This window comes from Propithecus coquereli, unplaced genomic scaffold (assembly GCF_000956105.1).
Source record: "Propithecus coquereli isolate 6110/MARCELLA unplaced genomic scaffold, Pcoq_1.0 Scaffold94, whole genome shotgun sequence".
Lineage (NCBI taxonomy): Eukaryota > Metazoa > Chordata > Mammalia > Primates > Indriidae > Propithecus > Propithecus coquereli.
The window spans coordinates 5,150,858-5,178,092 of NW_012155729.1; the positions used below are offsets into that span (position 1 = coordinate 5,150,858).

General features: G+C 35.2%; 1 protein-coding gene across 1 annotated transcript in view; it reads right to left on the reverse strand.

The window, feature by feature from the left end:
* The window catches only part of LOC105826911 (usherin-like), a 203,377-nt gene extending 177,339 nt beyond the window's left edge, over positions 1–26,038 (reverse strand). Inside the window, exons 1-3 of the mRNA XM_012664921.1 lie at positions 25,854–26,038; positions 24,519–25,213; positions 20,706–20,871 (exon numbers count right to left, since the gene is read on the reverse strand). Of these exons, the coding sequence (XP_012520375.1) occupies positions 20,706–20,871; positions 24,519–25,045 (693 nt within the window). The 5' untranslated portion in view covers positions 25,046–25,213; positions 25,854–26,038. The remainder of the gene's footprint in view (positions 1–20,705; positions 20,872–24,518; positions 25,214–25,853) is intronic.
* Between the last annotated feature and the right edge of the window lie 1,197 nt (positions 26,039–27,235).

The following is a 27,235-nucleotide window of genomic DNA, read 5'->3' on the forward strand; positions in this document are numbered from 1 at the left end:
GACTTAGCATGGAAATTGCAAACAAAGGAATTCCAAATGATTTAAGAATCAGAGGATGAATTTTATTGTGAACGTAGTGAACAAGAAAACATATCACTTTTAACATAAAAGCAGCTTTCTACACGTCATGAGGCATTTGCACAGGTCCTTGTTCTCCGTCAGACCAAAATGCAAATGCAATGTTAGCAGAGAAAAAAAATCAAAGAATGACATCAGAGGACAAGCTAGAGCTACGATTTATCTGCATAACACTCGACAGTCCAATAGCAACTTCTAAGCTGCTGACACCACTTGCTCAAGCTCCTGCCAAGGAAGCTCCTGCTGCTTTTTCTGTGAGGAATTTCTGCCTTTTGTGACTTGTTCAGCAGGTCTTTCCTGGACTCCCAACAGGTATTCTTCAAACAGTTAAAGGGATATGGAAACTACTACATTTAAATCAATTTTAATTTTATATAACAAATTGTCACAAAACTATATATATTGTCAGTGTAGGAATCAAAATTTTAAAAGTAGTGGCAAAAGCAGAATAAAACAATTAAAAGGTACTAAAGAACCCATTTCTTGAACATCTAGTTTAAGTGAAAAGAAGAAAAGATTCTGGGATGAAACTGACTAGCTTATAATTACACGATTCAATATAAAAATCTATAAATGCTAATTCTTCCCACTCTACCAGTTCCCACATATGTAACAATGTCGGGACCAAAAAAAAAATTTTTTAAAGGGATGAAATAAAATCCTGTAAATACTGTCTAAGCAGTAAATATTAAATAAATAAATGCTACCACTTATCACCATGTGTTTTGAAACTCAGCTGTTATTTACAATGTGGAGAAATGACAAATCATTTTTTAAAGGAAGCAAGGAATTAGTCCTTCTATGATAAAAGTGTTGGTCCAGTTTGGCCTAACACGCTTTTATCAATAGAATATAATTGTCCACATTTAACCACTTATATAGCATTTCTTCAAGAGATAAATTTACTAAACAGGATTTTTCTAATTATAATTAAAACAATTTTTAATTTTTAATCTTAAATCTTATATTTAAGTAGGAGCAAATTCTTAACCTGATATTCACTAACTTTTCAACTTGCTTTTTCCTCTCCACTTATATATCTTCCATTAATTTCTAAAAGAGATTTACATGCTAAAAAGATTTACAGCTAATTGAACAGAAAGTAAATATAAACCCTAAATAATTAGCCTATTTTCTTCAGTACGAATACCAGTCACATCCTAATGAGGAAAGTATGCTATTTCTAAGTGCACTACGATCTTGCCTCAAACACATTTTTATTTACAGAGAACAGATTTTCTACATATCTTCCTTTCAGAACTATTGGAAATAATTTAGTTTTTATTTTAAAACATAACCAAGCATTTCTACTAATGCTCAGGCATCAGGTGGACAAAATAATAGTGACTTACATTTACATCTTGCTTCTGAACTGTCAGTACATTTACTAGCTGTCAGTAAAAAAGAAAAATAAAGAAAATTGACTGTCAGTTTTAAAAGAGTAAGAAAGAGAAAGTATGCCAGTAAACGTAGAGAAAATAATTTTGAAAAATATTTTACCTACTTCAGCATGAGTTTTTCTCCTGTGTGAAATGTATAACTACATAAATTTGAATTGTTTGATGTCTTAAAATCGTAGATTCTAGAAAAGATGGAAATGCATGAGTAAAATGTGTTTGCTTTAAAATCACAATTTCTGAGCTAGGTTTAGGCCGATGCAAATACAACTGCCATTCACCTAGTCAAACAGAGGGATTCCAAAGCTTCCCAGTATTATTTGTATAGAACAGGAGACTTAGGCTCAGATTATCAGATCTATATGTCCCTTAAATTTCCCAACCAGCATCCTAATGAATTGAACATAACTGAAAAGTTGAGCATACCCTAATATTGAACAAATCTGCACCATAATCGCACCTACTCCTGAACATAAAATCCCAAGTCTTAATTATTTTCCCAATCTAAATATTTCAAAATGGCACCGATTTTTGAAATTTTACAATGTGTTTGGATATATACATTCTCTAGCTCAATTAAAACATTTTAGAACATATTATTTAAATTATACTCTAAAGACTAAATATTCTTGAAATGCATAATTTTATACCTATATGTTGAAGAGAATTGATGGATCTAAACAACTAAGATAAAGGAATAATAACAGGCAAATAAAAATGGACATATTTTCTCAGTGTTCATAATCACATGCCAAATTTTGAAGCTTTTAAGTTTATTAGAGTTGTAAGAATTCTCCCACCACTTGGGCATTTTCCTGCGTTACAGTGTTGCAATTGCTCATCGAGGAGATCCTTTAAAATTAGTATTACTCCTCAGATTTAATGAAATTAAAACTGGAGGAATGCAAGTTATTTTTATTAAAATAATGAAATTGAATCATTACAGCATTCTGTCCAGAGATAAGAAGTGGACTGACGAGAACATCAGCTGTGAATACATTTAAATATAGATTTACACATGCAGTATTAGGGAAGGTAAAAACAGGATATGAAATAAACATTAGGCATCAACTCTAAGCTCACTGTCAAGAAACGCCCAAGCTTCTAACCACAGAGTTCAGCTGAAGGTAACTATCTGTCAAATGTAATCTGTGCAAGTGAATATGCTTAAGCTGGTGCTATGAATCAACCAAAATTGCTTTGGTCTTATTGACATTCAATTGCAAGAAGTTGCAGCTCATCCAGTCCAATAGACAGTCTGACAACACCAAGAGTGCTTCCAGTGACAGAAAGCTTTAAATATAGATGCAACTATCATCAAAATACACATGGAACTAAACTTTATGATCCTTCATAGCATCTTTTGAAATTGGTCAGTCAGTCATCAACTGGTCATAGATGCCCCAAGATCTCATCACATTGCTCTAACGTCTGCCAGCTTGCTCAGTTAACAAACCATTATTAATCTTTAAAAAAATAATGAATATGGATTTGATTGACAGGCAAAGTCCTTCTGGATTAGTATAAGAGTTTCTGTTGCATTGTGCTTAACCCCTCTTCTTCACTTTGCAGATCTGCCTTTTATTTTTTTTTCCATTTGAGATTTGCCCCTAATACATCTTAATAAATAATAACCAGGCATCCATGAAAAAACCCAGAGGGTCAATTTTAAGCAATGCCTTGCAGATATTTTTTGACATGTATCAAGTTTGCATAAGCACTGCATTTTACCAACAAGAGAACTAAGGTGAGTGAGGTTAAGTGACGTGCTTAGAGTTGTTTCCCCTTGGGCACTGTGACCTCTAAGTAGATTCTGCCGGTGCCCATATGCTTTTGTTCCAGGTCTTAATTCTATATTGAACAAACTTTCTAACCATCCCTCTTTTGTCTGTGTATATTTTCAACCAAGAAAAATGTGTTGAGTTCCAAACTGCTTGTGATGGTCTGCTTGTCTCTGTTAAATAGCTCGATCACTCCATGCGCCTCAGCAGTCTCACCTGTACCTTCTTCACAGGGTAGTTCATGAAATGATACGTGTAAAACCCTTGCCTCAGGGTTGTCTAAGAAACCAATAGACATAGACAGGTAGGTGGATACTTTAACATGTTATATAAGTATTGTCCTGTCCCTCTAAGAGCTTATAGTCCAAGACAAATTGTACTATTAAGGACAAATCTTTACAGGATGTAAGGGCAAACACAAAACATTCTATATTATTTAAAAAAAGCAAGCAGTCCAGAGTGCAGCAGTTTCCTGAACTCTTAATACTAGTCCCTTCTTTAGCAACATCCTCAGAGAATCTCTATTACTTCCCTCATGCCTTGATCCATGAAGCTACATGAAAATAAACTGTGATACAATGTTTAAAAAAAGGTGAGTAGACAAAATTATATATGGACTAAGGATGTACTATGGTTAGAGTTAATAAAATATGCATATTAAAAAATTGCAAGGACTTTAGAGAAAATTACTGGAAGGAATTAGTTGAGTTCGTCTTTTCTTATTTTCTAAATATTTGAAAATGTTAGTTTAAAAACTTTTATGATTTTTCTTAAAATCTCATTTTATTCAAAAATTACTTTCCAAAAATGTATACCTGATATTACATCGGTATTTCTTTCTTTTTTTTCTTGTACAGTTTCTTGAGGATAGACACCATAGCCTTACTATCTTCAGTATCCTCAAAACCTCTTAAAAATTGTTGTGTACACAGTAGATATCTGTTGTATCCTACATTAATGAAAGTGAAATGCTTTAAGCAAAAAGATTTGACTTGTTTACTAAGAAATGGCAGTAAAGGTTCTTTTCAACTTTTGACATGTGTTAACAGAAGGAACGTTGGCTAATCCTGGTTTTCACACATGATATCTCACCAAGCACACCGTACATTTGTTCAAGTCTGCTACTATTGTGCCACTAAAGAATAATGAACAGAAATGACTTTCTTCCATATGGTAAAAAATAAAGTTCTTTAACAAACGTATTTACATAGTTTTTAAATTTATTATTTTCTAGCAAATATTTAAATTGAAAATTTAATCAAGGAAGTTCCAAAAATGCTAAAAAAGTATGGAAAAGAATCAAATACGGTACATAAGTAATTTACACTCTAGGAGCTTACAGTGAGAACACACTAAATAGAATAATATCTTAAGGGTTTAGTTGTTCCAGGTGTTTTAGATCATGGGTTATTTCCCATATGGCTTTGTATTACTTATGAATTTGAAAAAATCTTTCAGCTCTTGATTTTTTTATTTTCCAATATAGAGAATGACAACCATTAATATTATTAAGGGATCAAAAATAATGTTGGTAAAACACTGCAAATGAAAAAGCATTATACACGTCTGCTGATGCTTTACTCCACTTCAGCCCACTTCAATCTCTCTCTCCCTCTGTGCCCATCACAAATAAAAAGTATGGACAAAATCCAAAAAGCAACTACCTGAGGATGCTTAAAAAGGAACCAAAGCAAACACATTGTAGAGGGAGCCAAACCAGGAAAACTGAAAACTTCTGATCTATAAAAGACACTGTTAATAGAATGTGAAGTCAAGCCATAAACTGGGGGACTATTTGTGAAACAGATATCTGACCTAGGACTTATATGCAGAATACATAAAGAGCCATTAAAATCCCATAATAAGAAAACAACCAACACGATTTTTTGAAATGGGAAGATTTGAACAAACACTTCGCTGAAGAAGATACATATTTGAAAGGCACTTAAGCACCTAAGAAGAAACTAAAATCGCAATGAGATATCACAAAACACCCGTCAGAAGAATGGCTAAATAAATAATTTGGCCATATTAAGTGCTGACATGGATGAAAGCAACTGTGATCTCAGATTTTGCTGGTGGGAATGCAAAATGGTACCGCCACTTCAGAACAAAGTTTGGCAACTTGTGATAAAATTTAAACATACACCTACTATGTGACCTAGCAATCCTACCCCTAAATATTAATATTTATTCAGAAAACAGCTCAGAGACTGATGGGGGGCAGTAGGAAGATTGGAATAACTATAAAAGGGTAGCATAAGGGAACATTTGGAGGTTATAGACTCTTCTATATATTGTTTGGATGGTGGTTACGTAATAGCATACATTCGCCAAAACTAATGCAACTGTACACAAAAAAGAAGCACATTTTGCTCTATTGTATATCATTTTCTAATAAAAAGTTTTAAAACACAAAAAGCATCATAAAAATATATGACTATAGTTTTATTTGCCCTTTCAAAATCTTCACAGGCATGAATAATAAAGACTTTTCATAGAAATGGCACCTGCAAATGTCTCTCAATTGTCAATTTGGTAGATGGTTTATATCAACTGAAGGCCTTAATAACTGGTCCAGACATTTGTAACTCTAATCATCTAATCTCACACCCAAAGACTTTGCCATCCCAAAACACTTTTGAAACTTCTGCAAGACTGTTTTCAAATCAATGATTTGCTGAAATCTTTTTCTTTTCATATAACCAAAACTATTTTTCTCTCCTAAGCACATTTTTAAAGCTAACAATTCTACGTACTTTGTTTGAAAAGAAATTTTTAACAATCAACCTAATTTTACTTTAACTTGTATTCTATTTTAAATCAACATACATATCTAAATAATTCGACATTATTGGGCCTCCCTAATTATAGTGTTCATGCTCAGGAAAATGTGTTTTGTCTTTGAAATTCTTTTCAGCATCAATTTCGATATCATCAATTCAGAATTCTCATTAGCCACCCTTAGCAATTGCATAAGCCATTTTAGAATTTCCTTTCTGTGCCAATGTTTCTTATTTTATGCTTTGATAAACTTGTCTCAGTTGAATATGGTTAACCTTAAATCCAAGCCTTTTCTGTACAGGTATGGTATCACAACTTATGTACCTCAAAAAAAAAAAAAATGATTATCATGGCTATTTAACAATGGCTATATTCTGAGGAAAGAAAATAGCCAAGCTTGAGACTCTAAAGTAGATATTCTCAACCAAGGATGATGCTTCTCAGGGGATACTTGACAATGTCTACAGACATTTTTAACTGTCACAGAAGGGGATGCAGTTAGGTAGAAATGTGGGAAGTTTGCTACTGGCAACTAGTGGGTAGAGGCCAGGGATGTTGGCGATCATCCTACAATGCACAGGAAAGACTGGCACAACAAAGAACTATTCAGTCCAAAATGACAATAGTGCTATGGTTGGAAAATATTGCCCCAAAGCAAATAACCTAGTCAAGAATGTACATATATTGATAAAAATGTAAGCACAAACAAAATCAAACATTAGGACAATTTCTAAGCATTTAACTTACACTGTGTCAACTACTCCACAACTACGGACATATACACTAGTAGATCTGTCGCCTTTTTCAATATCAAGGTACAGTAACGGTACTTTCCCCATCATTTGCTATACAATGGCATAAGATGGGACCAGTTTAAGAAATATATCAAGAGTTTGTAATAGAAATAAATGTAATAAGACTTAAGGAAACAGAAAGCCAAACAAAAATGAATTTGAGTGCAAGGAAATCTCAAACCAAAGACTTTCTGCGTAGGAACACAATTCTGATTTTTAATATCTGAAGTTTGGCTCAAAAAGCAACCTTAATACATTTTTGTTATGCTAAACTTAAAATTCTACATAAATTTTCTCATTCTGTTTGAAATACTTTCTAAAATGTGTACTTATAAGTATACATTTTTCCATGGGAGCATCTACTATACAAGTGAGTCACCTATAGTTAATGCTCAGTTACAGCAATGCTAATGATTTAGGACAGTATATCTAATAGGTTGCAACAAAAATTAACAACAGCTCATAATTAAAAATGCTAATTTGAATAAGCTCTCACTAATTAATAGAAGAATTTATCCCTGGTATTTATTTTAGCCATGATCAAGCATTACTTATTATTTTAATCACTACATGAACCAGTTACACATGCTACAAATAAACATCAAACTACACAGAGTAACACAAAAACTCCTTGCCAAAATATCTGCAAAGAATGATGACAATCACTTTTGCATCAAAATGACTCTCCTTTCCCTCATTCACAAGCCAAATCAGATACAAACTATGGTGATGGTAATTGTAACATGAAAAAAGACAACTCTTGAGGGTCCACAAGCAGCATTTCAACATCTAAAGTTGCTTCAAAAAGACATACCTGACAAAATAAATTGAAACAAAATGCTAAAAAGTACAAATTGTATTATCTCCCCAAGCTCCACCCCATGTTTAATATAAAACATTAGCAATTTCTCTTCCCCCTGAAGTATTCACAGTCAGGCAAATTAGCTGAAATGTTGACACATCGATGCCAAGTGAAATGTTGCCCTTGCATCAAGTCTATACTTCTAATTGAGAATTAATCTTCTACTCGCACACACGAAAGGAATGGCTCTCCGCCAGCAGCAGTAGTTGCAATAGTCACAGGCAATAAAGGACACACCTCGTTGGCCTAGCTAGTTATTTTACCATATCCAGTGTGATACCTAGAGTTCTTATACTCTCTCTCTCCCCCTCCCCTGCCATCCCCAACAGTATGCCCTTTCCTCCTATGACTTGGACATCAGACTCCAGGTTCTTTAGCCTTTGAACTCTGGGACCTGTATCAGCAGCCTCCCAGGGGCTTTCAGGCCTTTGACCTCATAGTGGGAACCACACTGTCAGCTTCCCTGGTTTTGAGGCTTGTGGTCTTTGAGCCCACACTACCACCTTCCCTGGGAACCAGGCTACTAGTGTCTGTCATTTTTCCAGCTTGCAGACAGGCCTATCATGGGATTTCACTTTTGTGATCAAATGAGCCAGTTATCCCTAATAAATTTTCTTTCATATATCTATCCTATTGGTTATGTTCCTCTGAAGAACCATGACAAATACAGACCATGTCTAGCTTCATCAGTATTGACTTTGCTATATTTGACCAACATATCTTCTCCTTCTTCTTTTTCCCATATCCAATCCATTTTACAAAGATTTTTCCTTATCTCCTGCCATTTTAGCCAATGCCCTTTAAACACAATGAAAAGTTTATAACAGGCATTTTTAAATGGTAGATGGTAGACAAAATCCTTTTTAAAACACTATGTAACTTCCAGTTCTGACACAGATGAAGTGTCCTTATTCCTCCCACATCTGTTCCCTATAATTAAACATCCCAGAACATAATACAACAAATAAGTATAGGATTGCTCATTTTTCAAAGAATTGGAAAAAAACTATCCTAAAATTCATATGGAACCAAAAAAAAGGGTCCGAATTGTCAAAGCAATCCTGAGGAACAAAACTGGAGACATCACATTACCTGACTTCAAATTATACTACAAGTCTATAGCAACCAAAACATCATGGTACTGGCATAAGAGTAGACACATAGATCAATGGAACTACATGAAGATAAAACCATGTATCTCCAACAAATGATCTTCAACAAAGCAGACAAAAACATGAACTGGGGAAAGCACACACTATTCAATGAATGATGGAAAAATTGGATAGTCATATGCAGAATAATGAAACTGGACCCCTCTCTCTCACCGTATATAATAATTAACTCAAAATGGATTAAAGATTTAAATGTAAGACCTGAAACCATAAAAATTTTAGAAGAAAACCTAGGAAAAAGTCTTCTGGCATTGGCCTAGGCAAAGAATTTATGACTAAGACCCCAAACACAAATGCAATAAAAACAAAAATGACAAATGGGATTTAACTAAAAAGCTTCTGCATAGCAAAAAATAATAATTAGAAGAGTAAATAGACAGCCTATAGAATAGGAGAAAATATTCACCATGTGTATATTGTGACTAATATCCAGAATCTGCAAGGAACTCAACTCGGCAAGAAAAAAACAAACAATCCATTAAAAAGTGTGCAAACAACATAGACAGGGATTTTTCAAAAGAAGGTATACAAGTGGCCAATAAACATAAGAAAAAGTCCTCAGAAACACTAATAATCAAGGAAATGCAAATCAAAACCACAATGAGATATCATCTTTCTCCAGTTAGAATAGATATTACTAAAAAGTCAAAAACAAAAACACCCACTCTGTGGGTGCAGAGAAAAGGGAAAACTTATACACTATTGGTGGGAATGTAAAGTAGTACAAATTCTATGGAGATCAATATGGAGATTTCTCAGAGAACTAAAAGTAGATCTACCATTCGATCCTACAATCCCATTAATGGGTATCTACTGAGAAGAAAAGAAATAATTTTATCAAAAAGATAGCTGTATTGTATATTTATCACATACAAATCACAATCACAAAGATATGCAATCAACCTAAGTGCCCATCAACTGATGAGTGGACAAAGAAAATGTGGTATAAATATGCCATGGAGTACTATTGGGCAACAACAAAGAATAAAATAATGTCTTTTGCACCAACTTGGATGGAACTAGAGGCCATTATCCTAAGTGAAGTAACTCTGAAATAGAAAAATAAATGCTGCACGTTCTCACTTATAAGTGGGAGCTAAACTATGGCTGCATAAGTACACACAGAGTGGTATAATGGACACTGGAGACTGACTCACAAAGGAGGAGAATGGAAGAGGATAAGGGATGAAAAATTACCTATGAGGTACAAAGTATGCTATATGTGTGATGGGTACACCAAAAGCCTAGACTTCACCACCATGCAATATATGCATATAACAGAACTCAACTTCTACTACCTAAACCTATCAAAATAAAAAATGAAAAGAAAAAAAAAAAGATGGGTATATTTGTGGCGTAGATTATGGTGATGGTTTCATAGGTATATAGAAGGGCTGTCTGGAAAGTATCCAGCCATTGTTAATATTATAATGAGAATAGTTACATGGCTGGATATTTTCTGGACAGCTCTCGTATTTATCTTCAAACCCATCGAGTTGTATACATTCAACGTGTACATATTTTTGTATGTCAATCAGACCTCAATAAAGTTGCCTTCAAAATATGCAAACAAGCACTATCTATGCTAGACCTTTCCAAGCTTAGTACTTGCCAGTTTTCAAATTTAGTGGGGTCTTGCATCTCTTTAATATTTCTGAAAGCCTCCTCAACATACTTTGAGATGCTCTGACATTGTTGCAAGTACTTTAGGGGATTAAATTTTGTCAGTAGTTGTCCCAATATGTTCCCAGAGAATTCATCTCATCTGCAGATAATTCCTTTGTCCTCTTCTATCTACCTCGTATTGAACTCAAACACTGAACCCAACCGCTTTCTGTAAGTTCTCTGAAGTGCCAACACCTCACAATGGTTACATGTAACATTTTGGCCAAATAACTAGAGTAATACAAGGGGTTTATATTCCAGGAACAACCAACCAAAAATTATATATTATGCATCTATAATGTAAACTTTCTCAGTCACCTCTATCACAATGAACTTGGCATGGGCTGACCCTCCTCCCTAGGTTCCTTGGCTCCCCACCATTGTCCTGGGTTTTGCCTCAAATCCCCACCCAAATCACATGACTTCCTTTCTTCCCTCTTTCCTTCATTCCTTCCCTCCTTCCCCTCCTTCCTTCCTTCCCTCCTTATTTTTCTCCCTCCATCCCTCTTTACTTTCTTCATTGCACCTCTCCCTTCCTCCCTCCTTCCCTAGGTTGAAAACGATTGAACATTAAGCATAAACAAAAACAATTACTTTTTTCTACTGCTATACAGCTCAACCTTTTATAAGATTATTTCATGTGATCTTTAGAAGGCAGAATGAAATTGCTACATCTAATATAAGAGATTATATATACTTATATATATAACTTATAAATATCAATAATTTTTCACTGCTGTTGTTAGATAATCGGAAAATTATCTAACCTATTAAAGCCTTTCCACTCCTGGAAAAGTTTTCTTCATTTTTTAAAAATTTTAATTATTCTACCTTTAGCTTATATGGATATCTAAACTGGCCTCTTGAATACATATGCCCTTATGCATCCAGGATGATACAGCAGCATAGAATATTTTCGAATGTTGCATTTTAGAGAAATACCAAGAGAAACAGTATGGGAAAATAAAGCTATTCAAGTCCATGTTTAAATAAAGTCGTATTCTCCATTCCATTATCAAGTGATACCATACCACAGGCCAAATTTTGCCCTAGGTTATAGGCATGCTGTTCTTCCTGACTTTAGTTGTAATTGCTCATGTATAACTGAAGGCATCAGTTAGCCCTTTGGGCACAAAAATGACTATACACAAAAAAAGCAAAAATAATCTAAGTCTTATTATATCTGGCTTTTAGGTGAAAATGATATAATATAAATGACAATTCCCTTAGATAACATAGGTTTTAAAAAGCACTACCATCAAATTTTAACCATTACAAATTTGATGGAATTACCATAGTGGCATTTTCAAGACTAGAGATTGTTGAAAAAATAAGTGGACATTGGAAAATACTCTTCTTTTACAGCAATTTTCAATTTTAGTAGTATACGTAATAAATGTGCAATATGATAATTGTACATATTTTCCTTTTGCATATATTGCACATTTTATAGCTATTGGCTGAGAATCAGCCATTTTCTAGCAGAAATAAAAAATTGCTAAATTCTTTTCCATATATCAGTTCCTAAGTTTAAATGTGAATTTATTCATGGCTTGCTGTAGGTCTTAATTGGAGATGTTTTATAGGAAAGTTCTCACTGAACTTACATTTTTGCTATAAAATATTAGACTGATAACATTCAGACTTGTCAAAGGTAAACCGTGAAATATGACTTGTGATGATCTTTTTACACACATTAACTAAACCAAACTCTTTTTATTTTTTGTGAATACATATAAATTGTGTATACAGAAGTCCCCCCCTTATCCAGAAGGGATATGTTCCAAGACCTCCAGTGGATGCCTGAAACCACAGATAATACTGAACCCTGTATTATACTATGTTTTTTCCTATACGGACATTATCTATGATGAAGTTTAATTTATAAATTAGGCCCAGTAAGAGATCAACAATAACAAAACAGAACAATTATAACAATATACTGTTTACAATGTCACAGATTCTTTCCATGAAATACATTCTTACCAGTAGATCTTAACAACCTTAGCATACCATATTTTTTCTTTCCTTATTAAGTGGAGAATTTTCAACTTTTCACTTAAAGGAAGCACTTTACAGCTTTTCTTTGGCACATCCAAATTGTCAGCATCACTACTCTTGCGCTTTGAGGCCATTAATAAATAAATAAGGATTACTTAAACACAAGCACTGCAATACCCTGACAGCAGATCTGAACGCTAAGACAGCTACTGTGACTAATGCGTGGGGAGCATGGGCAGCGTAGGGAGTGTGGGCAGCGTAGGCAGCATGGAGACACTGGACAAAGTGAGACCTCAAGAGATTTCATCATGCTACACAGAAAGGCACGCAATTTAAAACTTATGCATTTTTTATTTCTAAAATTTTCCATTTGATATTTTCAGACTACAGTGGACCACAGGTAACTGGATCCTCAGAAAAAGAAACCTAGGATACGAGAATACTACTGAATTCTAAGAGCTATACAGTTTAATAACAGCAAATAGATCAGATTAGAAGGTGAAAAAACATGGGTTATCTATTAGGAGGAAAAAACCCTTCAAAACTGTATGTAAATTTTTAAGCTACTTTTCTCAAGCTTTTTCATCCAACACATGATATGTGTATTTCTAAATAACTCAGATTCCCCTCTCTCACTGACACCTTTTGCTATTTTCATCTCCCAGGCATTGTTCCCTTGTTCTTCCTGCATAGAATTCCATCCTTCTTCCTCTTCTCCATCTACCAAAAAACCTATCTATCCTTCAAGAGTTAATTCACACCCCACCTTCTTTATACATCTTCCATAACATATCTGAATAGGAGTTGATCATTTTCTGCCTTGAATTCTGGTTATTTTATTTTGTTACACGTTTTTCAATCCATCAGGACAGGAAGGAAGGAAGAAATAATGCTTGAGACTCACCTAGACCAATGAAGACATATGGGGTGTGGGCTTCAGAATTTTTTTTTTTTTTTTTTGAGACAGAGTCTGGCTCTGTTGCCCTGGCTAGAGTGCCGTGGCGTCAGCCTAGCTCACAGCAACCTCAAACTCCTGGACTCGAGCGATCCTCCTGCCTCAGCCTCCCAAGTAGCTGGAACTACAGGCATGCGCCACCATGCCCGGCTAATTTTTTCTATATATATATTTTTTTAGTTGACCAGATAATTTCTTTCTATTTTTGGTAGAGACGGAGTCTCGCTCTTGCTTAGGCTGGTCTCGAACTCCTGACCTTGAGCGATCCACCTGCCTTGGCCTCCCAGAGTGCTAGGATTACAGGCGTGAGCCACCGCGCCCAGCCCAGAATATTTTTTAAAGTTTCTCAATAATGCTAATGATTTCTACGGTTGAGAATTATTACCCTGAGCTGAAGTCTAGCTCATATGTGCTGTATATCAAAAATCTGATTCTCTTCTGATGTTTCTATTTGGGCAAATGAAACCATTATCCCTGCTATCATGTAAGCCAGAAAGCTGGAATTCATCAGTTAACTCCCTTTCCCTCAAATTCCACATTCCTTTCAACAACAAGCCTTTTAATTTTAATCCCTAAACTATTTTCAAAGTTGACCCCTTCTTTGCATATTTACTATTGCCATTGCATTCGAAATTATCCTTATACCCCACTTGGGCCAAACGAGTACTCTAACGACCCTTCATTCTTGTCTTCAGGCAAACTGTTCTCCCTACTGCAGCCAAAGTGATCTTTAGGAAAAGATAATCTGTTCATGTCATACATTATCCCATTCTCCCCTCACCATGCTCATTCCCTGTCCTTGGCATAACACGTTTCAATAGAGCCCTATTTTAAAAATCTTAACATGTCCCGTGACGCTTTTTAAAACATAGCCTCTTCTGACTGTTCAGTCTTCATTTCATATCATGCCCCATTTTGCCTGCTGCACTCTTGCTACATTGGCTTTACTCTTACTATATTGGCCTTTTAATCTCTCATATGCAACATATTCCCTTTACAAAAGGGCATTTGCACTCTTTGCTGTATGTGTATGGAATGCTCTTCTCCGTGCTCTCTGCCTATTTGAATCTTACACATTCTTCTGAATATGTCTTGCTATTAAATTGTGTGCCCCTAAAAAATATACTGAAGCCCTAACCCCTGGTGCCTGTGAATATGACTTTATTTGAGTAGTGTCTTTTTGCATGTAATCAAGGTAAGATAAGTAAATTGAATTAGGGTGGACACTAATCTGATATGACTGGTATTTTTATAAGAGAAGATGACACAGACATACAAGGGGAGGAGGTGGCCCTGTGACGACGGAGGCAGAACTTGGAGTGATGCATCTACAAGTTAAGGAATGTTGAGGATTGCTGGCAAACACCAGTCACTGGGAAAGGATCTTTCTATAGGGTTCAGAGGGAGCGTGGCTCTACCAACACTTTGATTTAAAAATTTTAGCCTCCAGAACTCAGACAATAAATTTCTGTTGTAAGCCACCTAGTTTGTGATAATTTTTAGGGCAGGCCTAAAAAACTAATACATGTATTTAATATAATTTCTTTAACGAAGGCTTCTTCGACCTCAGTGATTTGATCAAATCATTCTTCATATGAGCCCATAGCACTTACCACAGTTATCGTTTTGCTGTCATTGGTGTGAATATTTGATTGTCTTAGTCGCTGACTGGGCTGTAGACACCATCATAGCAGGAACGTATAGGCTATAAAGTGCTTTATCAGACATTGCTTTCTTTACATGTCCAAATTTATGGGGTAAGCTAAACAGGTCAAGTTTATGTTTGGTTCCAATTTGTAATGGGTATGCTAACATTTGAGGAGTTATGTCATTTTCCTAAAATTGTACAATTTTTAACTAAAATGTCAAGAATTGAAGACTTGCCTTCTGACTAAATATTATATTTTTAAGTTGCATACAAAAATGTACAGAGAATAATTATCTTTTACTTGGATGCCTTTACCTCTTTCCACAATCACATAGGAAATGTTCTCTTCTTTATATTTTATCATAACAAAGGTTGGTTCTGTTTGACAAAGATCAGGTGATCAGGAAAGCTTAAGTGGAATATTTTTTTGTTAAGCCATTGTAGTCTATCTCACTGCCATAAACCATAGAAATTTTGAGCATAAAATTACATTATGTTGTACATTTAAACCCCTTTATCAATGAAGGATATAGTTGCAAAATATATTGACTTTAATTATTTGTATAAATCATGTAAATATGTGAAGCATTATAAATATTTGCCTTACAAATATGTACAAAATATGTACAAACATTCAAAAATTATATTTATATTACAAATATTTGTTTTCAGTTCATGTGGGTTTGTAGGTTTTTGTTTTTGTTTCACAGAACTTTGAAAACTATTCTTTAGGTCTTCTCAGTGACCTAGGTTCATGGCAATTTATGATTTTTAGTTTAAGATCAAAGAAACTTGAGACTATAAATTTAGGTAGGTAATTTAAATTCCCTAAGGCTCATTTTTCTCACCTTTATAATGGGGATAATATATAAGTCAAAGCCATAGAACTATTATTAGCATTTGAAAAGTAAGCATATAAAATGTTTAACAGAGTGCATATAAATCAGTGCTCAATAACAGCAGCTAAATTATAAATTTAACTGATTATTCTGAAAAAAATTCATTAATTTCTGTTGATCTTAACTTTGCTCTGAATAACCCAAAACTATTCAACTAACTTGAGGGATACTCAGCTAGCTATATATAAAGAGAAGACTTTCACAAATAAATAATGTTTAGCACACACATGGACACATATATGCACACACAGAGAGTTACATGCAATGAAAATTATTAAAGGAATAATATGGATTGAGAGTCTCTTGGAGTAGGGGTGGGGGCTGGGATGGCATTCCTGAGAATCCCAGGACATAGAGCTTACTGAACTGAATGAGGAAACTTCCGTAAACAGGCATGGATGTTTTATGCTCCCTCAATCAATAAGAATGTGGAAACACCTTTACAAAGTGTGCACATGGGCACACAGTTCAGAGATTAATTGAGAGACTTGGTTTATCTATTCTAACAAATGTTGGTTAAATTTCATTTTCTTTTTCTCCAGACCTATCAATAGTTTTCCTTTGTCAGATTGAATACATAAATCAACAGTATGTACTCCTGGAACAAACTATTATTATGAAACTCCTGTCCTTCATCTATTGATTCCTAAAACTTTATTTACCCATGCATTTTTTCCTTCATTGTATCCTATTAGAACTGCTCTTTTTCACACTATTGTAGCTAGAATCATCTGTGGCTCTTGAATTGTCAATGCATCAAGGAGCACTCAAAATAGCATAGAAAACATGAGCAAGCCCATTGCTAAATTATTTCTTGGTTCCACCATTGTAGTATTTCATCAGCTTCAAATTATAGTAATTATTTTACTGCAACTTAGAAAAATTATTAGAAGGGTTACTATATTGATGATTTTTGATGCTATTTGTCCTATAAAATGTGTAGAACTGCTTAAGGACAAAGAATATTTCATAGAAAACCCTCAGGTTTTACTTTCAAATGATATGCAACTGAATGCATATACTGCCAAGTTGTTTTACTTATCAATCTTTAACAAAATGCTAAAATAAAATTATTTTACATATTTCAAACCTTTAAAAAAAAATCTCTTACAATAACTATAGCATGTGCTCATTCAATACGAAAACTAAGCTTTAAAAAATCTGCTAATATTATGCATTCCCCATTTGATAATAAAAAGTATGAATTGATTTTTTCAATTTTAGTATGAAAATATGACATAATGAATTTCAGCATGATATAATTTGAAGTAGCCAATATATTAAACCCAAAAGTAAAATTTAAATTGGCAGTCCTGTCAGATTCAAGCCCCTGAATGAATATTAATTTAAGAACTAATCATTTTCCAACAGGTTGAAGTTTCAAAATGCTAGTTTTGGAGTAAAAGCTATCATATTCATTAGTGTAGCAATATCAATCATTTTTTGTTTAGTAAATTAGATCTCCAATGTTTAGTACATCTGCCTTTTCTTGGCATTTTTTTGCCCATGTATTTAATTATTGAAAATCATTTCTTTTTTTCTGATTTTGGGAAATTAGAATTGCAATATTACTGTTGGGAAGCTGATGCCAAGTGAACTGTATGAGGTAAAGCATAAAGTTAGATCTGTTACTTAATTTTATATCTCCAGGTCTTTGTAAGTTAAATTCTGTTTTCTATGCCATCTCACGAACAGAGCTGTATGTTGTATTTTTGCGCACACACACACACATACACACACACCCAGAGATACACAGAAACACACACAATATAAGCTCATCAATTTGTGGCTGCACTGGAAGATGGATGAAAATATGGATACACGTTAAGTTCAGACTTGCAGTTTGAAGTTTGACTGAACTATATTATTATTTGTTAAATTTTATGCCTAGCATGATAGAAGTCCCTAATCCCAAAATTAAACAGAGTTTGGATGTATTACATAAAATGCAACAATGACTAAGTTATATTTTATATTAAATTTATTTTTCTGCAAATGTTCTTTGCAGTTGTACAATGAAAGAGTAACAGGCTGCATCTGTCTCTATCTTGGCCACAAAATCTACCAAAAAAATGCTTTTGTGTAAATACTTGGCAGCATGGGAAAGCAGAAAAAAGCACAAGCCTGACCATTGATTAATGGAGCCGGCCTTGTCGCTTACTGTCTAGATAACCTTACACAACTCAACTGCTTGTTGTACTCTAAGTAATTGTGCCTCACTCCACATGCCACTTATTTTTTTTTTTTTTGAGACACAGTCTTGGTCTGTTGCCCGGGCTACAGTGCCCTGGCTTCAGCCTAGCTCACAGCAACCTCAGACTACTGGGCTCAAAAGATCCTTCTGCCTCAGCCTCCCAAGTAGCTGGGACTACAGGCATGCGCCACCATGCCCGACTAACTTTTTTCTCTATATATTTTTAGTTGTCCAGCTAATTTCTATTTTTCAGTAGAGACGGGGTCTCGCTCTTGCTCAGGCTGGTCTCAAATTCCTGATCTTAAGCTATCCACCCGCCTCGGCCTCCCAGAGTGCTAGGATTATAGGCATGAGCCACCGCGCCCGGCCACATGCCATTTATTTTTATGTAGAACTCTAAGAGGGATTCATTTTGTTCATCTAGTCTGATCCTCTTATTACATAAATGGGGAAACTGAGTCAAATGAATTTCTTAAGTCTACAGAGTAGCATTATCTAAATCAGATTTCCCAACTCCTAATCTCCTGTCCTTCCCACTACTTCTTATAACTTTTAAGTAATGAATGTATTCCTTATTTACCATCTATAATATAGATTCTTATAAATTTCATAATAACTGTATTCAGACTGGTGTTCAATTTAAAGGAAACTTGTGTAGATCTCCAATTTAGAGTAAATAATTGTTCTTTAATTTTCATCTGAATGAATCCAGATTCTCATAATGTTGGGTACCCTTAAAACATTCAATAAATGCCAGAGGTACAAACAGACCTGAATGGTTTTTCTAACGTTTTATGACTGTTTAGTTCTGTATTTCTAATATAAAATGTAGTGTACTTAAAAACTCATACAAAAAATAAATACAAGAAGTGTACAAATTGGAAAGGACAAGTTTTCTCTTGATAGTCAAACAGTTATGAAATGAAGCAGTCTCATTAAATCATAAGTACTTTAACCTTTTCTTGAAAGAAGGGGAAGATTTAAAGATTTATAAAGAAATTTTGCCTAAACTAGGAAATGACTCATATTTGACATGTATTGAAATGATAATGCTGATTTCAATAGGCACTCTAAGAGCATTTTATTCCCGGGAGAGTAATTCAGTCATGGTTACCTCCTTGCATTTAGATTTTAAACTTTCTTTGTAAAGCTTTTAATGTACTACTGCCTGCCAAAACATGGTACAGTTTCACAGACAAGAACAAAATAAAGACAAGTAAAAAGAAATTTTTTATCATTGTTGAGACAAAAATATGCAACAAACATCTCATCTATGTGGCATCTTCTGCAAATCGCCTTTCTTTAGCAGCTTCTATTTCCACATTTTTTAACATTAAAACCTAATTGTGTTGCACTTGTCAACAGGGAGAATCGACAACTTCAAGATAAAGGACAAATAGATCCCATATCTGTTAACTACTGAACAAATGAAGAGTAAGCACAGAGAAACTGAAACCATCATATCCTATAGACAGGGCTTGATGCCAGATGTGACCTGCCCCTTTGTATACCCTTTCAACACTGGTGGCATATGGAAACACTGTCCTCTACCAACTGTATTTGCTAAACTCATATCCTAACTAATATTAATACTTTAAAGCCAAATAACAATTTTCAAAACTCTCCAAGGAAGCCCACTTACTACCTGCTTCGGGTTGAAAAAAAATGTGAGAAAACAGAGATAATTTTCATAAAATGAATGAGGGTATAAATGTCCTCAAGCGAGAATGGGGTTCACGTGGACCACTGGGTCAATTCTCCTGTGAGAGCTCATAGTGGAAACTGCAGTACGAAGCACCTCTGGCTTGAAAGGCAAGGGTGGCTTTTGGCTGTATTGGGCCCTTCCCACGCCCTGAGGAAACAAAAGGATGAAGTGTGCCTCTATTCTAGGGACTGTAAATACCAGGCAGCTCACAGCTATCTCAGCCTTTAGCAGCTTCTAAGGCTCATACAAACTGGGGTTGACAACTAAAATAATAATATAACACCTTTTGAGTGCCTCAAGTGTAAAGTTCATTAGTTCTAAGGTCAGCATTTTGATGCAACAGCCAAATTTTACTCACAACATCAGATGCTATCAGAAAAAGACAGCTATAAAAATCAGGCAGGGGTTTTAATACAGCCACGACTAAGAAAATTAGTACTGGACACCAAAAGAGCCCTTACACATTTTTAAACAAAACCAAATATACTAACCAAAGTTTTTAAAAATTTCCAAGGATATTAATTACAAATAGCATTGTTCTCCAGCATCTGTGGGAGTTTTTATAGCAATTTTGATGAGGGAAATGCTAGTCTATCAAGAGATACATCAACAGGTCATTTAAATATTTTTCTTCTTTAGTTGTCATTTACACATACCTGAAATTTAAAAGATACTGCTGTAGATTTTGCGAGTAAATGCCATTTAAAGGAGAGAAAGTAAGATAGATCCTTGTGTTTAACCAAATGTTAAATATTTTTTATTTTACTCACCTGCACACTAAGATGAATCCATTTCTTCAGAAGAATTCTCCCCAGTGTCATTACTTTTATTGGAGGCTGCAAACCATTTACTGTGCGGTAATAAAACATGGTCTCTTTCTCAGATATTGTAAGTTTGAACACAATCTGCTCATCCACTGTCTTTTCTATAACACACCTTAGGAAGCAACCAGAAAAGAGAGAAAAGGTCAGCATCCAACCAAAAAGACATGCCAATGCATCGTGCAGTTACAGTGATGCTAAAATGATCCCAAACTTCACTCAAAATGGTACACTAAGTGCCTGAAATGTCATTATATTCAAAGCAAGCTTTATTCCAGAGAAGAAGCCTTTTTATTTCAATAAAAAATAGAATTCTTATTTACAATATATTCCCCAGAGCCTCAACACCCTTTATTAGAGATTCATGCTGGAAACCTGAAGTGGTTGAATCATTCTGCAAAACTAACATTTAACCTATTGGCTCATTAGTTCTTCTGCTATTTCTTTTATAGGAAGTGGTACAACACACTACATCCCACTTGGGTATTGAGTCACCAGTGCAAATCTTTCTCTCTTTTTTTAAATGTAAAGAGAATTTAGCATCCATGGAAGGCTCTAAATTGCTAGCCCTGGAGTCAGAATCACTCTATTTAATTCCCATGATGAAATGGAGAATGGACATCTATAGTCTCTACTCACCCCACCATCAACTGGCCAGAAGCCAAAGCCAATGTCTGTAAGAGGCCTGGCTACCTCTTCATATGGTCTAACTAAGGCACTGAGATAATGGTAATGATCTTGGGTGAACGGTCATTCAATCTTCTACGAACACAGTGAAATAATATTTGATAAGATAAAAGAATTTTAGAATGTTTCTAGGTTCTTGTGTCAAGCCAGTTATCAATTTTTTTTTTAGTTACCTCAAATCCTTATTACAGTAACACACCTTTCAGACCCAGGCTTCCCTTCTTTACCTGGTTACCTCCAACTTAGCTTCAGCATCTCTATGATTACGCCTGATCCGGGAACCCTTCTCCTGCTCAAGGTTGGTTAAGGGGTCTCCCTTTGTGCACACCTAACACGCTATGCCACCTAGGTAATAGCACTAATCCATTTGTCTTCCCCATTAGATCATTTAGATCATGAGTATTCTGAGGATAGAAGCACATGTGGTATAGAGCAGACCCTGAAAAAATGATGAGTTTGTGATCAAACTAGTTGGAAGCAACAAAGAGGCAAAGGTAAAATCAGGTCAACCAAAAATTACTGCTAAAGATGTTTTAAAATTTTTCTTAAAGAATACATTTTTCAAAAATCATTTCTTCTCACTTCCATCTATTTTTTTTCCTGAGTTGGGGGGTAAGAATAAGATTGGAGAACACTAGTAGTACCTCTTTTGCTGTCACTATTTTACTAAATTTTTTACATGTATTCGGTAGTAAAGTTATGAGAGCAAGTATATTTTTAATTTAGGCAAATCACTGTAGTTGATGTAAAGGGTTTTTATAAGTAGAAATAAAGGTTTATATAAATTTTGCCACAAATTTTTTTAACCCGTTAGTAGTTGGATATTTCTAATTTACTAGAATGAAAGAATTTTTCTTTATCCCCTGCCCCAGGTCTTGAACAAGCTGAGAAGAGTTTGCCTCTATTCATTTTTCTTGAGTTTAAATCTACAAGTGAGGATTCAACCATTACTCAAGAATGTATTTACCAAATGCAGACTTATTTCCCCAAGCTTACTGAAAATGCATTTCTTAATATGTTATTGATTATCTTCCTTGCTATTTTGTTTGCTTGTAAACATACTAGCTTTGGGAGATAATAAATGTGAGAGGAAGGCAGGTAGCAAAATATTTAGGAACTGGATTTATTTCTGCTCCTGAATAAACAATAATTGGATAATCCATGTTTTGTTTGTTTTACTTATCTAGTGCAAACACCCCGAAATTCCCCCAATTCCCATAGGTATTTTAGTTTTGAGAATGGAAATGACCTTCATACAAGGAACTCTCAAAACCATAAACCATGTGCTACCACCTCGATAAATACTCCTCGGTCTTATTTATACAAAGTGATGCCAATAGAAGATGAATTTGGTACAGATATGTCCCTATAAGCTTGGAAAAATATTTTATCCTAGCACTATTTGTCAAGAGACAATGTTTTAGGACTCTTTGGATACTAGTTACATAAACTGAGTAGCTTAAATTTACTAGAATTTCAAACAGTAAGACAACAAAGTTTTCTTTTAGGGGAGATGTAGAAATAGGGATAATGGTTTATGATTAATTTTCAATCCAAATTTAAAACAAAATGAAAACATGGCAACTTTCTCTTGGCAAATTGAAATTAAACAATAAAGACATTTAAGTTATATTTGCTTATAAGATGGTAAGACCTTTCCGGTTTGTTTCACAAGTGTTTAGATACCTAGCCAACACTCTCACACAAAGAAAATGTCACAAGAGGAAGGTCCAAAAGCCCTACAGGGAGACAAAAGATGAGCAAAAATGCCTCGAAACCGTTCTACTTATTAAAATTTCCAAGTTGGCTCTAAATATTTAGGGGAAACACATTAGATATCAGCTTGAGAAAACACTACAGAATGAAAAACAGGTGATTCAGAGAGACAAACCTCACACGTTCCCATTCATGTATGGGAGCTAGATATTAAAACATAGAGCTCATAGAGACAGAGAGTAGAATGATGGATACCAGAGGCTAGGAAGGGTAGTGAGGAAGGTGGGATATGGTGGGGATGATTAGTAGGTACAAAAATACAGTTAGCTTATAGAATGAACAATATTTGATAGCACAACAAAGTGACCACAGTCAACAATAAGTAATGGTATACTTTAAAATAACTAAAAAAGTGGAATTGGAATGTTCCTAACACAAAGAAATAATAAATGCTTGAGGTGATGGATCCCCCAATTACCCTGCTTTGACTAACACACATTGTTTGCCCATATCAAAACATCACATGTACCTTATGAATATATACAACTATTATGTACCCATAATAATTAAAAATAAAAAATGTTTAAAAAGAAAAACAAGTGATTGAACAAACTAACAAGAAATGACGGTAAGGGAGCCCCACTCCAAAATCACCGAAAGCATTTCTCTGGGATCAACAGCATAAGAGCTTTTAAGAATATCACATGTTTACCTATATATTTTCTAAGTAATTGGAAATTGAAAATACCACAAGGTAAAGGGCTAAAAGCTATATCTTTTTAGAGATGGAGTGTTATTCTTACAGTCAACTCATATTATTGAACATCTTCCATGAGTCAAGCAAACAGGTCTTCTTGGGTAAATAAGGATGAATAAAACACAGTTCTAAGCCCTCAGAGAGCCCTCTGCCAAATGAAAATTTTATACCCTAGTAGGGGCATGTTATTTGTATAAACCTAGACTAATACTTTGAAAATATCAATTATTTGTATTACTAATCTTCATGCCTTAAAACTCACACTCAGTCTGGTTTACGTTCTGAAGGCTAAGAACAAATGTCCAACTAACCAATAGGAAATAAATGATTCAGGTGTAAACATGTCTGCCTGCAATGAAACTGTGCTAACACATTCTTTGTTCATGGTCCACTTCATCCCTAGACGAGCAAAAAAATTTTAATTTGGGAAAATATTGGATTGTAAATTTGAATAGGAAAGACTAACATAGGAGTCGGTCTTGGATCACATGACTTCCATACTATTAGCTTTCATTTCTAGTGTGGAATTCAGGTCGCAATAATCTTCACTACTACTGATTTTTCAGGGTCCTAGGAAAGCTTATACCCACGCTTCTACTTACATTACACCTTCTTGCTCAGGTTTCAACCACACAGCTAAAGTAAACGATGCCGCCAGCCTTGGAAGAGGAGGAGGAGGAGAAGAAAAGCAATTCTTGTGATTTCCAAAAATAAAACTTGTAGAATTGCTATGGGAATTGGGATGCAGATCATTCTTGTCTGCTGTGATGCAGCTACTGAGGCCTGCTGAGAAGAGGGCGGTGTACGTCGGGGTTGAAGATCTGTATGGGCAATCCTGAATGCAAAACCGCTGGGTACAGAACTGAATACTTTCAGCAGCAGCAGAGCTATGACAAAATGTGCTTCGGTTTGGGAGTCCACACGTTGCTTGGGTTGGCACAATTGAAACATTCTTGAAAGCTCCCACGTTCTCCAGCCTTGGGAAAAGACCCTGGGAGTCAGCCAATGATATAGAAGCAAAATAGGCAAAGATCAGCGTTTCGATGACCTGAGACAAGAAGCCACAGCCCAGTGAAAGAATCAGGCAATTCATGTTTACAAAAAAAGCATTCTCCTCCTGAAAAAACATTCCTAAATAAATAATCAGGCCATGCCACTTGCCAGCAACACTTTAAAGCAGGGTACTTTAAGTAACATTGAGATACTCCATTTTCGGGAAACTGCAGACACGTTTTCACACTGAGGCAATACCAAACACGTTCTTAGCAACGGCGAAGACATGAGTAGCAGCTGGTATCTGGAAATCAAAAACAGGTGTCAAGGGAAAGCTGCTGCATCTTTAAAACTGAAGTTCAGCTTGAGGACTCTGCCCCTCAACAACGAACACTATTCAACTTCTCAAAAAACATTTCAAAGTACAGTGTTTAGAGTAAAATACCCATTTTTTTTTTTTTTGGTAAACATCTTGATTTTATTGGGCAAATCAAGAACTTTAGAAGTCCCCAGGACAACCAGTTTTTTATATATATAACGTAAGTATGTGCATATAATTATCAATAACATATTTCACCATATGTTAATTTTAGGTGGTTACTCTACCCCAGGGAATTAGCACTATCTTCTCTACTTAACAAGGTAAAGAATCGTATAGATTTTCTTTACACGTGCACCGTATGTTGTAACCCAGAGCTAACTTGCAGATGCCCAAAATAAAGCTGGCAAAGCACTTTGGGCCCTTCCCCTTATTCCAGCATGTGCAGCAACTTTAAGCTCACAGTAAAGCTGATTAGAAACCCAACACCATCTGTCTGTCCTATGCCTTAATATTTAGCAAAACGGTTGTGTTAGTGTTTCCTCACAGGACTATGTAGTTTGAAGGTTATATATGGACTCTTAATACTGTGCAAGTAATTGTATTGATAAGTAAGCTGAGTTACCATTTCTTTATTGCATTTCAACCAGTCCCCTCAGTGTGACAAATGGCTCTTAAACGGGACTGCTGTCCCTCGTTGCCTGGCGACGCTGCTGTAACCCCTGGTCACTCTTAGCAAATAGACAGCAGCAGCAGAAATGCTGCAAGGAAAACTTGGGTGCCCAGGTAAAGCACTCCGCACAGCAAACACTTGGTTACCTGAAACTCAGAGCGTAGTCTGCTTGGTGGCCCGCCTGGAACTGAGCTCCCCAACCTTTCAGCTGGTACCTCAAGCAGTGGGAGGGACCTGGATGGGGCCGTGCATGCATAATTTTAAAGTAGCAGTACACCTTATCCTATAATCCCCCATCCCCCTCCCCCTTCTTGCTGTCATGCAGCTCAATCCATTTTATTCTTTAATCAAAATGACCTACCACTGTTAGACAGCCACACAATGAGTAACTTCTAGTGCTTTCTTTTTTGGGAGGGATACAAAATGGGATTCCAAACCTTAATATATTGATGGCCTAAAAGCTTGGCCCATTGATGGAAGTTTCTGTTGACCATTCAGTTGTTGCTGTAGCTTTCGCCCGAGGATACTCTCTCCTAAACACACCTGCTGCTTTAGGTTATGAATAGCATCTGATGTTATCTCTAAATGTTGGGTTTGGAAAATGAGTGATTTTAATTAAACTACAAAGCAAAGGGACTTCTAACTTTTTGGCTGCCTACTTGGACATGAATACGTGTGTGTTTAAGTGTACGTGTTTGCAGTCAGTTTTATGTAGTTTCTATTACATCCAAAACTCTCTCTTTTCTGCCATATGGCATATCTCATCCTAGATGAGAAATTTTCTAAACCAACTGATACTGCTAGCCTTCCATTTTCATCTTAAAAACAGAAAATTTATTTGGGAAACAACTGGTCAAATGTAATTTTGCTCCCTATAAACTATTGTCTTGGTAGAAATGAGGGAAATGTTTTCTTGTGAGTAAAGCAGCCAAAAACAAACCAAAATTGTTAGATGCTGTTTAATTTCTCTCCCTTTAATTTCTCTCTACCACAAATTTTTTTTATATAACGACTTTTTCAATTGGAACTAGGTGGTTCTAGAAGACCTTTTTCACCTTTTGTCAAAATATACTATTTTCTGTTTGTTGATTATTATACTCTTACAAGACCAATTTTTTATTAAAAACAAATTTTCATATAAAACCAGCTAAAATGTAAGGACTCCCAAGAATTTGGCAAAATACGTTTACAAATAAATATGGAAAGCACAGTGAGTTAGACAAATGGGTTATTCAGACCTGCTATAAAACATGCAATCAACCTGTTTTCAAACAAGGCATTCAATGGCTGGCTTCTTTTTTACATCTTGTGAATCTAAGAACTAACTTGAATTT